This window comes from Zootoca vivipara, chromosome 1, assembly GCF_963506605.1.
Source record: "Zootoca vivipara chromosome 1, rZooViv1.1, whole genome shotgun sequence".
Taxonomy (NCBI): domain Eukaryota; kingdom Metazoa; phylum Chordata; class Lepidosauria; order Squamata; family Lacertidae; genus Zootoca; species Zootoca vivipara.
This window is the reverse complement of record NC_083276.1, coordinates 3538692-3553748: the sequence shown is the minus strand read 5'-3', so window position 1 is coordinate 3553748 and position 15057 is coordinate 3538692. Positions and strand designations below refer to the sequence as shown.

The 15057-nt window shown below is 49.3% G+C and overlaps 1 protein-coding gene across 24 annotated transcripts in view; it reads left to right on the top strand.

The window, feature by feature from the left end:
* TRIM9 (tripartite motif containing 9) overlaps positions 1-15057 on the top strand; it is a 67365-nt gene that overhangs the window by 46987 nt on the left and 5321 nt on the right. For 4 of the 24 annotated variants that reach the window (XM_060277116.1, XM_060276966.1, XM_060277043.1 and 1 more), the window contains 2 exons: positions 3525-3682; positions 5717-5855. The exons of 3 other annotated variants lie outside the window; for them this stretch is intronic. In XM_060277116.1, the coding sequence (XP_060133099.1) occupies positions 3525-3682; positions 5717-5855 (297 nt within the window). Of the gene's footprint in view, positions 1-3524; positions 3683-5716; positions 5860-7630; positions 7638-8301; positions 8526-13240; positions 13277-14506; positions 14531-15057 lie in introns of all 24 variants that reach the window. 17 more of the 24 variants (XM_060276992.1, XM_060276811.1, XM_060276532.1 and 14 more) reach the window with 12 other exon arrangements.

Sequence of the window (15057 nt, the reverse complement as noted above, 5' to 3'; positions counted from 1 at the left end):
AGGAAGGAAGGAAGGAAAGAAGGAAGGAAGGAAGGAAATGACAATCCGGGTTTCTCAGGATGGAAAATTCCCATGCTTACAGGCTTGCAGTTATGACTGTGCAATTGCCATTTTAGGAAACGGGGGAAATAAATCTGATGCAGAAATGGGAGCGTTTGCCTCCCTCCTTCCTCTGTATGCCGTTCATTCCAAGACCTGTTCTTCTTGCATTCAGACCACTGGGCACAGGGCATGCCCAGCTGCCGTTGCATCCGTTCCTCTCCTCCTTGCCAGCTCAGCTGCATTGGCACATCGCAACAGGCCCCATCTGGGGCAGGGCAGAGAGAGACGGCAAGAGGCAGGGCCGCCCAGAAGATGTTCGACCTGCCCCATTGTGGCACTTCAAAGCCTCGCAAGGGGGGAAGGGATATCCAGACGCCTGTCTTGAAACAGGGTTTGTTGTAGGGCGACCCTCAGGGTGCCTGCCAAAGAACGCCACCTGGGGGGAAACGGTAGGCTTTGTGGAGAACGGCAGATCCCATGGCAAATTAGAAGGAAGTTCTGAACTGGCAATTTGGTCTCAGTTTGCAGTAATAACAGTATTTCTATAGCTTTTTTTCAAAAGTGGGGTTAATGAACAAGAATCATTGAGATGGCTGACTAATTTCTATACACTCAGTAATTTAGAATAGGAGGGAAAATGGGCAAGTTTTAGCTGGCCCCCTGGACTATCACATACAATTCCAGTGCAAAAATTAAAACAGAACATATCATGCCAAGGTACAGAAATGACACTACTTATATTACTTGAAGGGTTATTATAGCCAAGGACAGCCTCTTACAGTAAGTATTATTAGTTACAGGTAGGTAGCCGTGTTGGTCTCAGTCGAAACAAAATAAAAAAATTCCTTCAGTAGCACCTTAAATACCAACTAAGTTTTTATTTTGGTATGAGCTTTCGTGTGCATGCTCAGGTATCTGTAGTAGTAATTATTATTATTATTATTATTATTATTAGTAGTAGTAGTAGTAGTAGTATTAATTTATACCCCAGCCACTCTGGGCGGCTTCCAACAAAAGATTAAAAATACAGGAGAGGAAGGGGCATAAGGAGGAGAAGATAAATTTTGGGGTGGTAAAATGGGACAGAATGGGAGTGGGATGAAGATTGTTTGAAGCACAAGTAAGGTAGAAAAAATGGAAATGGAATATGGATTGTTTTACGGATTCGCTGTATCAAATGGGGGGAAAAGTCTCGGGGGAGGAGGAATTAGAGATTAATCAAGGTTAGAAATTAATATAAAGGAAATAGTTAAGGGATTAATTTTATGAAAGTTTTCTTGGGAGGAAGATTAGGCAGGGGCAGAAAAATAAGATATTTGATACACAAAAAATGTTTTAGGAGGGGGGAAATAGTGGTTTTCTATTAGGAAATGATAATTTGTTTAGATAGTTTGGTGGCCCGCAGTCTCTTTCCTCTCTCAGCTCTGGGGCTTCTTGGTGGCAGGGAGGAGTCTTGGAGGGGAGGGGGGAGGTTGTGAAAAACCAAGCTATAAAATGGAACATCTTCAAATGCCTGCCACCCATGGGGCCCTTTGTGGCAGAAGGGGCTCTGTGGGATAGGGGGGAGGGAGAAGATGTATATAATGTGAGTTAAAATAAGAGTTAAAGTACAAAGGTAATGATTAGCTGTTGGAATTGAGGTCTAAAAAGTTTGATTTGAAACTTTAATAATGAAACCGCTATTAATAGAGATGAAAACTTATGAAAATCAAGAGGGAGAGATTCGGGGAAGTCACCAAAACAATGTTAAGTGATTAAGAATTGAATTGATGATATTTTTATTTTATTTTATTTTATTTTATTTCTTTCTTTTTCTACCTTTCTTTTCTTTTTCTGTTTTTTTAAATCTTTTATTTTTGTGGTAAGAAGTGTATGGAAGTTAGCTCGGCGGATACCCAGCCCTATCTTCCCCTGTGACTCGGCCCCACTGGTGGCAGGAGTGGGCTCGAGGGGGGGAAGGGGGGGAGGGGAGAAACCCAGCTACAAAATGGTCCGCCTCCGACTATCCGCCCCGCATGGAGTTCTCTTGTGGCAGGAGGGAGCTTGTGGGGGGTGTGTGTGGAAGAGGGTGGTAAAACATGATTATGTATCTTCTGTGTTATTTTTGCAAAATCAATAAAAATTTATTATAAAAAAATAAAAATACATTAAAACATCAGTCATTTAAAACTTCCCTAAACAGGGCTGCCTTTTAAACATCAAATACTGTAGTTGTTTATTTCTTTAACATCTGATGGGAGAGCGTTCCACAGGGCGGGTGCCACTACCAAAAAGGCCCTCTGCCTGGTTCCCTGTCACCTCACTTCTCGCAAGGAGGGAATTTCCAGAAGGCCCTCGGGGCTGAACGATGGGGGTGGAGATGCTCCTTCAGGTATACTGGGCCAAGGCTGGTGGGAACTAAATTGGGATACAAAGTTCTGCTGCAGCATCATTCAGTCAGAGGCGGTGCAGAGGGGACAATCTGAACGGGAACTTGGTTTGTTGTTGCGGTCAATGAGAAACAGGTTCCAGGATCTGGCCCACCACCAGGGAATAAGCCAAATACCTGAAAGACCGACCCTCTTGGATGCTGCGATCGGCAGAGAGGGTCCTCTTGGTATTCCTCCCCCCTCAGAGGCTTGGGGTGATGGAGGGCCTTCTCTGTGTTGGCACCTTTCCTGTACAGCTTCCAACAAATGCTAAAGGCACACCTGCTTACCCTGGCTTCTGAGACGAGGCATAGGTTTTAGCACCCACCTGATTTTTTTTATTGTTGTAAGTTGTTTTAATGTTGCCTTTTAATGCTGTGGCCCCCTCCTGGGACCTTAGGGACACTTTGACTACTGCAATGCACTCTACACGGGGCTACCCTTGAAGGTGACCCGGAAACTACAACTAATCCAGAATGTGGCAGCTAGACTGGTGACTGGGAGCGGCCAGCGAGACCACATAACACTGGTCTTGAAAGACCTACATTGGCTCCCAGGACATTTTCGAGCACAATTCAAAGTGTTGGTGTTGACCTTTAAAGCCCTAAACGGCCTCAGCCCAGTATACATGAAGGAGTGTCTCCACCCCCATCGTTCAGCCTGGACACTGAGGTCTAGCTCCAAGGACCTTCTGGCGGTTCCCTCACTGCGAAAAGTGAAGCTACAGGAACCAGGCAGAGGGCCTTTTCGGTGGTGGCACCCGCCCTGTGGAACGCCCTCCCACCAGATGCCAAGGAAACAAACAACTATATGATGTTTAGAAGACATCTGAAGGCAACCCTGTTGAGGGAAGTTTTTAATGTTTGATGTTTTACCGTGCTTTTAATATTCTGTTGGGTGCTGCCCAGAGTGGCTGGGGAAACCCAACCAGATGGCGGGGTATAAATTATAATTATTAATATAATATTGGGCTGAAGGATGGGTAATAAGCCAACAAACTCTTCCGGAACTCAGAGGCCCCGATTTCCACCCTGGCTGGCGGTAGAAGTCGGGGTTACACTAACTTCTGTTTAGCTTCCTCCCCAGTGCCGGCCCCCCCAATCCTCCAGCTGGAAGAGTGCTGTACCCAGAACAACAGCGCCACCTTGTCGTGGAAGCAGCCGCCACTTTCCGTGGTGCAAGTAGACGGATACATCCTGGAGCTGGATGATGGGAACGGCGGTCAGTTCAGGGTACGTTTTATGGAGAGGCGCTTGTACCTTGTGGGGTGGGTGGGTGGGAGAATAGTGCTGGCTCTGGGTTTTAGAGTTGGAAGGGTTTTAGAGTTCATCTAGTCCAAGCCCCTGAAATGCAGGGATTAAAACCACTGCGTAGGCAATCGAGAATAGATTTGTGATGTGAGACTTGGGTGGGTGGAAAGCTAAGCCAGCACAGATGCCTTGCGGGGGGTGGGGGGTGGGGTGGCTGGCTTAATATAGCTGCCTCCAACCTCTTGGAAATAAATGGCAATTGAATCATAGAATCATAGAATCATAGAATCCTAGAGTTGGAAGAGACCGCAAGGGCCATCCAGTCCAACCCCCTGCCAAGCAGGAAACACCATCAAAGCATTCCTGACAGATGGCTGTCAAGCCTCTGCTTAAAGACCTCCAAAGAAGGAGACTCCACCACACTCCTTGGCAGCAAATTCCACTGCCGGACAGCTCTTACTGTCAGGAAGTTCTTCCTAATGTTTAGGTGGAATTGCTTCCTAGCCTCCTTGTTTCTCTGGGTAGCTGTGAGTTTCAGGGACAGTTACTCAACGATCAGTTTTCGTAGGAGCAGCAACAGTCAGTGTGGACAATATTGAGCCAGATGGTCCAGTGGTCTGGCTGCATACAGCAGCTTCCTGTATTGCCCTGTATATTTAAAGTAGGATCATTGCTCAGCGGCAGAGCACCCTGGTTCAATCCCCGGCATCTCCAAGTTGGGCTGGGAAAGGCTCCCTTCCTGAATCCCTGGAGAGCTGCTGCCAGTCAGTGTCCAAAATGTAGTCCAATGAGCACAAGCCAGCTTTCCACAATCCTAATTTTTTGGTCATTCAGCGATTGTTGTTGACTCAACTGAGGTTTGAGCCAGAGTCTTCCTTTGCCAACCTGATGCCTACCAATATTTTGGACTACAACTCTGACCGGCCCCCAACCAGCGTGGACTTTTGGAGTGGTAGTATGAAACATTTCTCAGAAAGGGCCCATTCCCTTCCCAACCTGTTTTTGAAGGACACTGCCAGACACTAGGAGAGAGAGAGAGAGAGAGAGAGAGAGAGAGAGAGAGAGAGAGAGAGAGAGAGAGAGAGAGAGAGAGAGCCCACCTCCCAGGTAGAGGCTGGTTCAGCAGCCTGACTCTGCATACTGTGGGATGTAATCCACAGGGAGCAGTCAAATACAACATTCCTTGTTTTCCTAGAGTGGACATGCAAGAGGATATTGGTCTAGCCAGTCGAAACATCCTGTTTCCTCCTGGGCTGGAGCATCCTTCCTTGCATGTGACTAGAGGTGGGCATGACCTTACCTGTCCAGGTAACAAAAAGGACAAATCACGCAGCACTCTCTCTATATCTCTTTGACTTCCTTCTTTGTTTGACCAGCTTTTTAGCTAGGACTGCTATGCTAGCTTCCCAGACTGCATAAGCACTGGGATTATTCCCCCATATGGGGTAGATCCACATGTACATACAGTGGTACCTCGACTTACGAAGACGATCCATTCCGCGGCCGTCTTCGTAAGTTGAAGTCTTTGGTTGTTGAAGCGCGCTTCTGCGCATGTGCGAAGCGCATTATCGCACTTCTGCACATGCGCCGACCACGCTCGCCGCTTTGTGCAGGTGCAGAACGCGCACGAAAAGACTTCTGGGGTTGTCAACTTCGGAAGTCGAAACCTTCAGAAGTCGAATGCCTCCAGGAATCCAACTGTGAACTAATGTCAGTAAACTTCTTTAATTGGCTTTAAATAAGATTGCCGTGTCTTTATTCTTTTAAGAGGGATTAAAGGGAACTTACCAGGAACTATACAATTCATTCTGAGACAGACTGAATTGTATAATAGTGAGAGGCTCACACGAGCCTGCAACCAGCTATCTGCTGTGCGTGAGAAGGGGGATGTAAACTCTGCTAAGTAAAGGAACTTGCTAGCGCAAGTTAGGAAGGATTTTAATAAACAAATATATCCTCTCCTGCCACCCTGAGCATTCCCACACATACATCAGCTTTGTGTCTTTGGGTCCTTAGGAGGTGTATGTCGGGAAGGAGACGATGTGCACTGTGGATGGACTCCACTTCAACAGCACCTACAGTGCTCGGGTCAAAGCCTTCAACAAGACTGGGGTCAGCCCCTACAGCAAGATGCTGGTCCTGCAGACCTCCGAGGGTAAGTCATGGCTGCCGGGATCAGGGGTGAGGCATTTTCCACTGAAGAGCAGGCCCAGGCGGGGGGGGGTCCTTCCTTGCCTAGGCACACCTTAGGAATTCTTGCAGCAGATGCCCTTCCTTATTGGGTTGCTAAACTGGAGGACCCCCCCCCCCTTCCCTCAAAAAAGGAGAGAAATGGCACCCGGGAAAGAACGGAACTCAGGTGTCAAAAGTGATTTCTGTCCTCCCTGCCCCTTCCATTCCAAAAAGGTGTCACGCAGTTGGCCGTATTTTCTATTTGATAGTTGCATCCTGCTTTTCCAACTATGAACGGGGAGCTCAAAGCGGCTTGCGATAATCACAGCAGCATTGGAAAGCAACAAATGCGGCAGCGACCGCTCTATCTAATATCTAACGCAGTGGCGTATGAATAAAGCAAACGGGCAACAACAAATTCATCAGTTAATGTGATTTAGTAACGTCAGAATATGGGGAAGAGCTGATGATGACACCCTCTCTCTGGGGGGGGGGCTGCTTCTTTGCTCAGTGCGTCAGGCAGCCCACTCCCAGCCAGTGAGATCATTCACAGTTTTTTAATCTTGACTTCTTTTTCACCTTGTATGAGTCCACAGGTGCACCTACAGGTGGGAGCGCCTGCTGTTTTGTTGGAGCGCAGAGGCGGCTCCTTGAGATCCAGAGCCTATTTCTTCTCTCTCTCTCTCTCTCTCTCTCTCTCTCTCTCTCTCTCTCTCTCTCTCTCTCTCTCTCGTGGGAAACAGCTCCCATACTGCCTCCCTCTCTTCTGACATGCACACCCTTCAAACTCCCCCTTGGCCTCCATTCTCCTACTTCTCCCTTCAGCCCCTAATCGGGGTGAGGGGTGGGGTAGGCTCACCCCGTTTTGCCACTTGAGACAGAACAGGGATGGGCCACCCCCTCCCTGTGCTGTTCGCTTCACCACTGGCGCTGGGCCTCTCTAAGTTCCTGCATTGTGTGCCAGAGCCCACAAAGCACGGGCGGCAGCAGTGCCAGCTTCCGGCAGGGGACCTTGCCGAAATCTCACAAGATCTCCTGCTCTCCGTGAGCTCTAGCGAGGCGTCGGCAAGATGGAATCATAGAATGGCGGAGTTGGAAAGGACCCTGAGAGAGACCTCTAGTCCAACCCAGCAGTGGAGCGTGTATCCATGGCACCTGGGGGAGGCATAGCCCGCTGGGCACCAGCCCAGCCCCGGCCACCGCAGCCACTGCAATGGCCCCAGCCTCCAAAAGCAGCACAGGGCCTTGCAATGCTTTGCAAAGGGGCTCGAGGCCGGGGCTGGGATCAGAAGGTGCGTGGCATCCTTCTCAAGGCACCCTACCCGAACAGCTTTGCGAGGCTGGGATCTGATCATACTCCAGCCTTGCTGAATCAAGGAAGGTGGCACGAGCAGCATAGCTGCCAACCCTCCCTTTTTTTTTTGCGGGAAACTCCCTTATTCCAAGCCACAGCGGGCAACTTTCCCTTTTTTTGCTGGAAATTCCCTTATTCCAGCGCCGTTTCCCGCTGCTATCCTGGATTGTTAGATATACCGTAGACTGTCCCCGGGACAGGTGAGGCTGCTGATCCCTTATTTTCAAATCTGAAATTTGGACAGGTATGGTGAGCAGTGCTCCCCGCAAAAATGCACCTGGAGCAATTACCCTGGGAGTCTCGCCCCTCCCAACACTGGGAGAAGCCAGTGTGGTGCAGTGGTTACGAGCGGTAGACTCGTAATCTGGGGAACTGGGTTCGCGTCTCCGCTCCTCCACATGCAGCTGCTGGGTGACCTTGGGCTAGTCACACTTCTCTGAAGTCTCTCAGCCCCACTCACCTCACAGAGTGTTTGTTGTGGGGGAGGAAGGGAAAGGAGATTGTTAGCCGCTTTGAGACTCCTTCGGGTAGTGATAAAGCGGGATATCAAATCCAAACTCTCCTTCTACATCCCTAGTCCAACCCCTTGCAAGGCAGGAATCGCAGCTCAAGCATCCTTGACAGGTGGGTCCCCCAACCTCTGCTTTAAAATCTCCAGGGAAGGAGAGTCCACAGCCACTGTCTCCTCTTACTGTTCCACAGCTCTTACTTGCCGAAAGATAAGGTTTGCTTGCTCAAGGATTTCTGCTGAGGAGTTGGTGTGCGTGTGTGTGCATCCATCCATGCACACGTGTATATCTATAGATTTGGATCCAGCTTTGTAGATCTGTATATGCACAGTTGTGAATACAGGGTTGCGTCCGACACTGAGCTAGCAGAATGCCGCGGGTGGGGTGGGGTGGGGCTTCCCCTTCCTCTCCTCTCCCTGCGAGCCTCCCCAAAATTGGTAATGCCATAACTGGGAGCTGACGTCCCCCCACCAGGGGCCCCGCTCCCCGTTGGAGACTCCACCCCCCTCTTTGCATTTGCACAGGTAAGGGCTTGGCTGCCTTTGTTGGAATCGCCTCTTTGGGAGCTCTGACCTTCAGTTTCCCTTAATCTTGCATCTAGACTCCGAACCGGAGGAGCAAGCCCTGACTTTCCCCGTGCCTTTGGAAAGGCTGCAGCTGCGTAGATCGAGCCCCTTCTCTTCCACCCTTAACCTGCAAAACAGCTTTCCGGGGAGATCCTACTTTGAGCTCAGATCCTCGTCCCACCAAATGAGCTTGCACTCTTCTTTGCAATCTCTGAATTCGGCCGGTGGGTGAGCCGAGCGTGCCTGGCGTTGCCTCTTGAGCTGTGCTTCTGGACGTCCCCCCGTTTATGTTTTGGGGGGTTCGGTTCTTGTTTTGTTGCTGTTTGCTTCTTCTTTTTTTGCTTTCCTTTTTATCTTTTATTTTGGGGGGCGGCTCCTCCCCGTCTTCCCCTGCCCACGGCATCCATGTGAGATGGGACTTGCTGTTCTATGTTGTCAGTGGCCCGTGTTCCACTGTGGAGGAAACTCTGAGGATGTAGACATGATGTGCGACGTGTTTGTTTCTGTGTAATAAGTTTGTAGCACCAGCAAGCAAGGGAGTCATTGCTGACATCCTGTCTCCTTTATGTGGACCTGAAGTCAGAAGTCTTTGAGACAGAGAAGGGGGGGGGGAGTCACAAATGTGCAAAGTTCAAATAGCATTTAGAAGGATTTAAAAACAAAACAAAAACTATTTACATACAGTATTCTATTTATTATATTTCTGCCCTGCTGTTCCTCCCAAAGGAGCCCAGGGCAGGCAGCAATGACTGGATTTCACCACTAGATTGAGGAACTTTAAAATGCAACTTGAGGGTATAACACAGTCTTTGCCAGGCATCCCCAAACTGCGGCTCTCCAGATGTTTTAGCCCACAACTCCCATGATCCCTAGCTGACAGGACCAGTGGTCAGGGATGATGGGAATTGTAGTCCAAAACATCTGGAGTGCCCAAGTTTGGGGACGCCTGGTCTTTGCTAACCTGGTGCTCTGCAAATATTTTTGGACTACAACTCCCATGAACACCCAGCCAGAACCCTCAGGAGCGTATGGCCATGCTGCCTGAGGCTGATGGGAGTTGTAGTCCAACACCACTCTTGAGCACCAGACTGGTGAAAGCTGCTGAATCAGCAGGTTGGATCACAGATGTGCCAATGATCAGGGATGATGGGAGTTGTAGTCCAGCAATATCTGGAATGCATCACACCGGCTAACTGTGGCACAGCATTATCAGCAAACAGATTGGACCAGGAAATGTCTCCCTAACAAGCTGAACTTCCCCCAGTGCAGAGGTTTTGGTGCAGGACAGGAGAGCCAATGCGGTCTCTCTGGATGTTGGGGTGCAGCACCCATCACCTCCAGCCAGATTGGCTAGTGGCCAGCGGCCAGAGGAGCTGCTGTCCAACAACATCTGGAAGGCAAAATGTTTGCTGCTGCCATGTAGGATAACATCCCAGCTGCATTTGGGTTCCTGAAGGCGTATAATTCCTTGGTGGGAGATGGGTGTCCACTGTCGGTAACACTGAATCTGTGGCCAGGCCCCACACATTTATTTGTGATTTATTTCCTAAAATGTATACACCACTGGATTGTAAAAACAACAACAACACACACACACACTTCAAAGCAGCTTACAAAAAAGAAAATGAAGATTAAAATGGTCACAAAGAAAAATAATTTAAGACATTCGATAGGTTTTAAATAACGATAAGCTAAAAGCAGCTTAGGACGCGGGTGGTGGCGCTGTGGGTTAAACCACAGAGCCTAGGGCTTGCCGATCAGAAAGTCGGCGGTTCGAATCCCCGTGACGGGGTGAGCTCCTGTTGCTCGGTCCCAGCTCCTGCCACCTTAGCAGTTCGAAAGCACATCAAAGTGCAAGTAGATAAATAGGTGCCGCTACAGTGGGAAGGTAAACGCCGTTTCCGTGCGCTGCTCTGGTTCACCAGAAGCGGCTTTGTCATGCTGGCCACATGACCTGGAAGCTGTACGCCGGCTCCCTCGGCCAATAATGCGAGATGAGCGCCGCAACCCCAGATTCGGTCACGACTGGATCTAACGGTCAGGGGTCCCGTTACCTAAAAGCAGGTTAAGGCTTGCATCAGCTATCTAAACATCTGGGCAGGCTTGTCTGGACAGAAACATTTTCAGCAGGCACCAGAAAGAGTTCCGAAGTGTAGGCACCACCACACAAATAGATCCAGTTCTTGCAAGCGCAGAACGGGTCTTACATGGCGTCTGCAAAAGTGCCAGTTCCGCAGATTGAAGCGGTCAAGTGGGCATGTAAAGGGCAAGGTGATTTCCACTGTGATGCCTTCAGCAAGAGAGCAACCAGTGAGAAGGAAGGTTCTAGAAAGTTATCCTGAGCCTTGGGTGTGATAGTGGGTCTTCACATGCATTTTCCTGCGCCAAGCGGGATATGCCGGAATTCCGGTGCCAAGGCCTCATGCCTCTCTCCGCAGCCACCGCCCACCCTCCCCCTCCCACCTTTCCAAGAACCAACCTTTTCAGTTTGGGTTGTTTTTTGTTTTTTTTTAAAAGGATTCTCCCGTTGCTACAAGCTTACGCTGGTGTAACCCCCATCGGCATCTGCCTGACACCGGCGTAAGCTCCAGGAGAATGGCCCTGACATAAATTTCTTTCTTTCTGACCACCCCATAATTTGGAATGAGGAATGGCACAGTCTTTCAGCTGCTGGGCTACACCGAGGGGCTGGGCCCACAATCCCAGCTTCATTATATTTTCCCCCATCGTGCTTTTATGGGTTACCCCATCCCACTGCTTTTGTGCGACTGGCTTTCGACATACTCCATCCCCAAACGTTTCTGATCTTGTGTCCCGTGTTCCAAGAGTTGGTGGTGCTTCCTGCTTCCTTGTCCGTTCCTGGAGTTTGTATCTTTGGAGTCAATCGGTCTCAAGCTGGGCGTGTGGTGTTGGGAGGGGGGGCGGATTTGTGGGGTGGGGGTAGGGATGTGGGGGCGGGGATAAACTGGATTCGGTTCTCTTTTAAAAAGCAAACCTGCACAGTTTACGCTTTCTGAAATAACGAGCAAACCGAAACGTCGCCATCGTTTGAGATTTGCCGTTCTCCAAACTTTGCAGCGCAGTTCTCCAGCCAAGCAGTTTGTGCAAAAATGAATCTCTTAAAGGGAAATTGATAGATTTGTGGAGATAACATATAAAAAACGCATTCTATTGGGAGGAATTGCTTTGCAAAAATGTGCAAGTGAAGCAATGTTGCGTACAAAACAAGTGTGTATTATGTTGGCGAATTTTCGTGAGAATATCTTTCTTTAAAATTCACAAACTGGTGTGGAAATGTGGAGAACTTGAGAGTGGGGAAAGAGGAAACAGAGAGGGTGTGAAATTCACAGATTCACCTATCCTTAGATGGTTGGAGCTCAGGTCTCCTCATCCCTAAAAGTGACACCTTTTGCTTCTCTTAGAAGACATTGCACAATGGGAAATTGCCAAAATAATAATAATTAAGGTCACAATTCCCTAAGTTGGTACGAGTCCAGATTCATTTAAAAGGCTTTTGCTAAATTCCACATAATCAGGGTTATAGGCATTTCCATACCTGCCAAGTTCCGGCCTGAGAAATAAGGGACTGGACCGAAAGTAGCAGACCAGAAGTCGCGCTGCAGCCATTTTGAAACTGGGCAAAGCAGCATCAAAAGTCGCTTCTGAGCATGCTCTGCCCAGTTCCAAAATGGCCACTGCGCCAGAATAAACCGGGGGAAAACAAAAAAAAATATGTTTTTTTTTTCTGCTGGGGGCAGCTGGAAAAACGGGGGTTTCCCGGGGAATACGGGAGACTTGGCAGCTATGGGCATTTCTTCCATTGATGCTCAAATTCCACCCCCACCAATTCATTCTCCGATTTATGCAAACTCAATTAGGCACCCTTATTTTTATTTTTTCATCCATTAATACTGGCCCTGTGATTTTCAAGTCTTTGCCAACACACACACGAAAAAGAACAGTGATGGAGAAGGAGAAATGAGGGCGATTCTTTTACTGTTTTTACAAGGTTGTTTTTAAACTGTTTTTAGAAGTTGTAATTGACTTCCACTATTGACTTGCTTGCTGCCCTGGACTCCTTCGGGAGAAAAGGCAGAATATAAGTATTTATTATTATTATTATTATTATTTATCATCACTATCATAGAATTGTAGAGTTGGAGGGGACCCTAAGGGTCATCCAGTCCAGCCCCCTCCAATGCAGGAATCACAGCTAAATACTGAGAAGATGATAAGAGCCCTCTAGGGTAAGACTACATTTCCACCTAGACCTAACCTTTCCAAGCACCAGCCACAGCCCTCCTTTGGCACCTTCCCTTTACCACCTGGGGCAACCGGTACCCCTGAAGCTGGAACCTCTAGTCCAGGCTTCCTCAACCCCGGCCCTCCAGATGTTTTGAGGCTACAATTCCCATCATCCCTGACCACTGGTCCTGCTAGCTAGGGATCATGGCAGTTGTAGGCCAAAAAACATCTGGAAGGCCGAGGTTGAGGAAGCCTGCTCTAGTTGCATGGCTAATGGTTGATGGTAGACCTCTCCACTGGGTGGTCTAAAAGCCAAGGCAGGGAGTTCCACTGACTCTGCGCTGTGTATGGTCAAAGTGCCACTTGTTGCTTGCCTTGAATCCGCTGCTCTCAATCCACTTCAGGGGTGCCAGGTCTCTGGGTTCCAGGAGCTTTGACTCCAACTCCCATCAGCCCCTGCCAGCACGATTGGGGCCGATGGGAGTTGGGAGTCCAATTGACCTGGAGAGACGCAGGTTGGTGGAAGGCCCATGTCTCTGGTTCTGATGGTGGCCGTCTCGCTTTGTAAGTGAATCTGGCAAATCCGTTTCGGTGGCTGACGCCCGCGGGTGCCCCAGCTGCGTGGCTTCTGCTGCCCAAGTCCGGTTGCCCTTTCTCAGTGTCAACGTATGAAATGCAGTGTGTGTCTTTATAGGTTTTGAGGCTCAGTCAGGACCTTTCTCCCAATTGGGCAAGTATATACTTCCTTCCACATTTCGGTGGCATTTGTTTCGGTCACTTGTTTTTAACCCTTGAGTCCCCCCCATTTGTATGTGACAAGGACAGACCCCCAGCTATACAGTGGTGCCTCGCTTAACGAATGCCCTGCTTAACGAAATTTCCGCTTAACGAAAGGATTTTTCGAGCGGAGCTTGCCTCGCTAGACAAATGCGTTTTACGAAAAATTTGTCTACCGAATCGCGGTTTCCATTGGAATGCATTGAAATTCAATTAATGTGTTCCTATGGGCAAAAAGAAAATTCAAAAAAAAAATTCAATGCATTCCTATGGGATTCGCTAGACGAATTTTTCGCTATAAGAGAAGACCCGTGGAACGAATTAATTTCGTCTAGCGAGGCACCACTGTACACCTGATGTTTAAACTAACACTATGTTTGGTCCAGTCTGTTTCCCCCCCCACCTTGTTTGTAACACCTTTGAGGGGTGGGGGAAGAGGGGACGCAGCCCAGGAAGCGATTCTGAAATGAGAAACAGCTCTTTTCAGCTAGAGGGAGAAGCCACCAGCTCATAAGAATAGAAGTACCGGTAAATACTCAGAGCCTGCTAGAATGCCTTTGGAGGAAGGCTGGCTTAGAGCATGTGACTGTCCCCTGCCCGGATATATCACAGTTAAGCAGAGATTTGAATCCAGATCTCCCTGGTCTGAGCAAACTTACTCTCAGCATCACATCACACCTGGCTCAAGGTGTCCATTGGAGCCTCTGAAACTCATAAGGGATGAATGGATCAAGTTATGGCACTATGGAAGCAGTCTTATAAGCCTAGCTTGGAGTCAACCCTTTGACGAAGTAAAATTTAGACCTGGTTTTTCTTTCTTTTATTTTTTTAATTGGGTGGGGAATTCTACTTGGTTTCTTAGCCAAGTTATGGGAAGGCAGGAGGAGCTAAAGGAAGCCAGCCTCTTGCAGAATTTGGTAGCCTTTCCTTGAGCCCTTCCCTGCCTGCAGAAGCTGTGTGGTCTCCGGTACACATTATGTATAACTGTGCGAGGTTTCTGCTAATGCCAAATTGACGTGCCAGCTTTGGCCGGGAGGGGGCATACAAAATATGCAGCCAGGAGACAAAGCTACAAACAGAAGCCGCAATGAAGCCTGCTTTTGTTGGCGCTTTTGTCCTCTATCAATGCCGACGCCTCTTCTCATTTGTTCCCCTCCATGCCTTTCGCTCGGAACGACGACAGTTGATATTAAAAAACTGGTAGCAGGTAGGAGATGCATGGAGCCAAGGGAGCCTACCGACTGACTGCAACAGTTTGTGTGTGTGCTTTGAAAACTTTGTGGCACGTGTGTTGTCCTCTAGGCGACGTCTTGCCCGTAGGAATTCCGGTAACCAAGTCTAAGCCGTGCATTTGGCACATGCCCAGATCGCTACCCCAAAGCTCTGTGAGTTCCCAGTTGGCGCAGCAAAACTCAGCAACCCAACGGCATCCTCTGTTGTCCTCTGCATTGGGACCAGGCCCGGTGCGTCCATTTAGGCGGACTAGGCCACTGCCTAGGGTGCGAAAATGGAGGGGGCGCTGCCGAGCCTGCCCCGCAAAACCCCCGCCGCGCCACCGCCGCCCTCCCAAGGAGCGCGCTTGCGCTCCTCCCGCCTATGGAGGGGACGCCGAGAGCTCCCCAGCGGCGACGGCCGCAGCGAGCGAGCGGCGGCGGTAGTGGCGGCAAGCGCCCGCAGCTGAAGCCTTCAGCTATGGGCGCCGCCGCCACCGCCCGCCCACTCACTCGCCGAGGA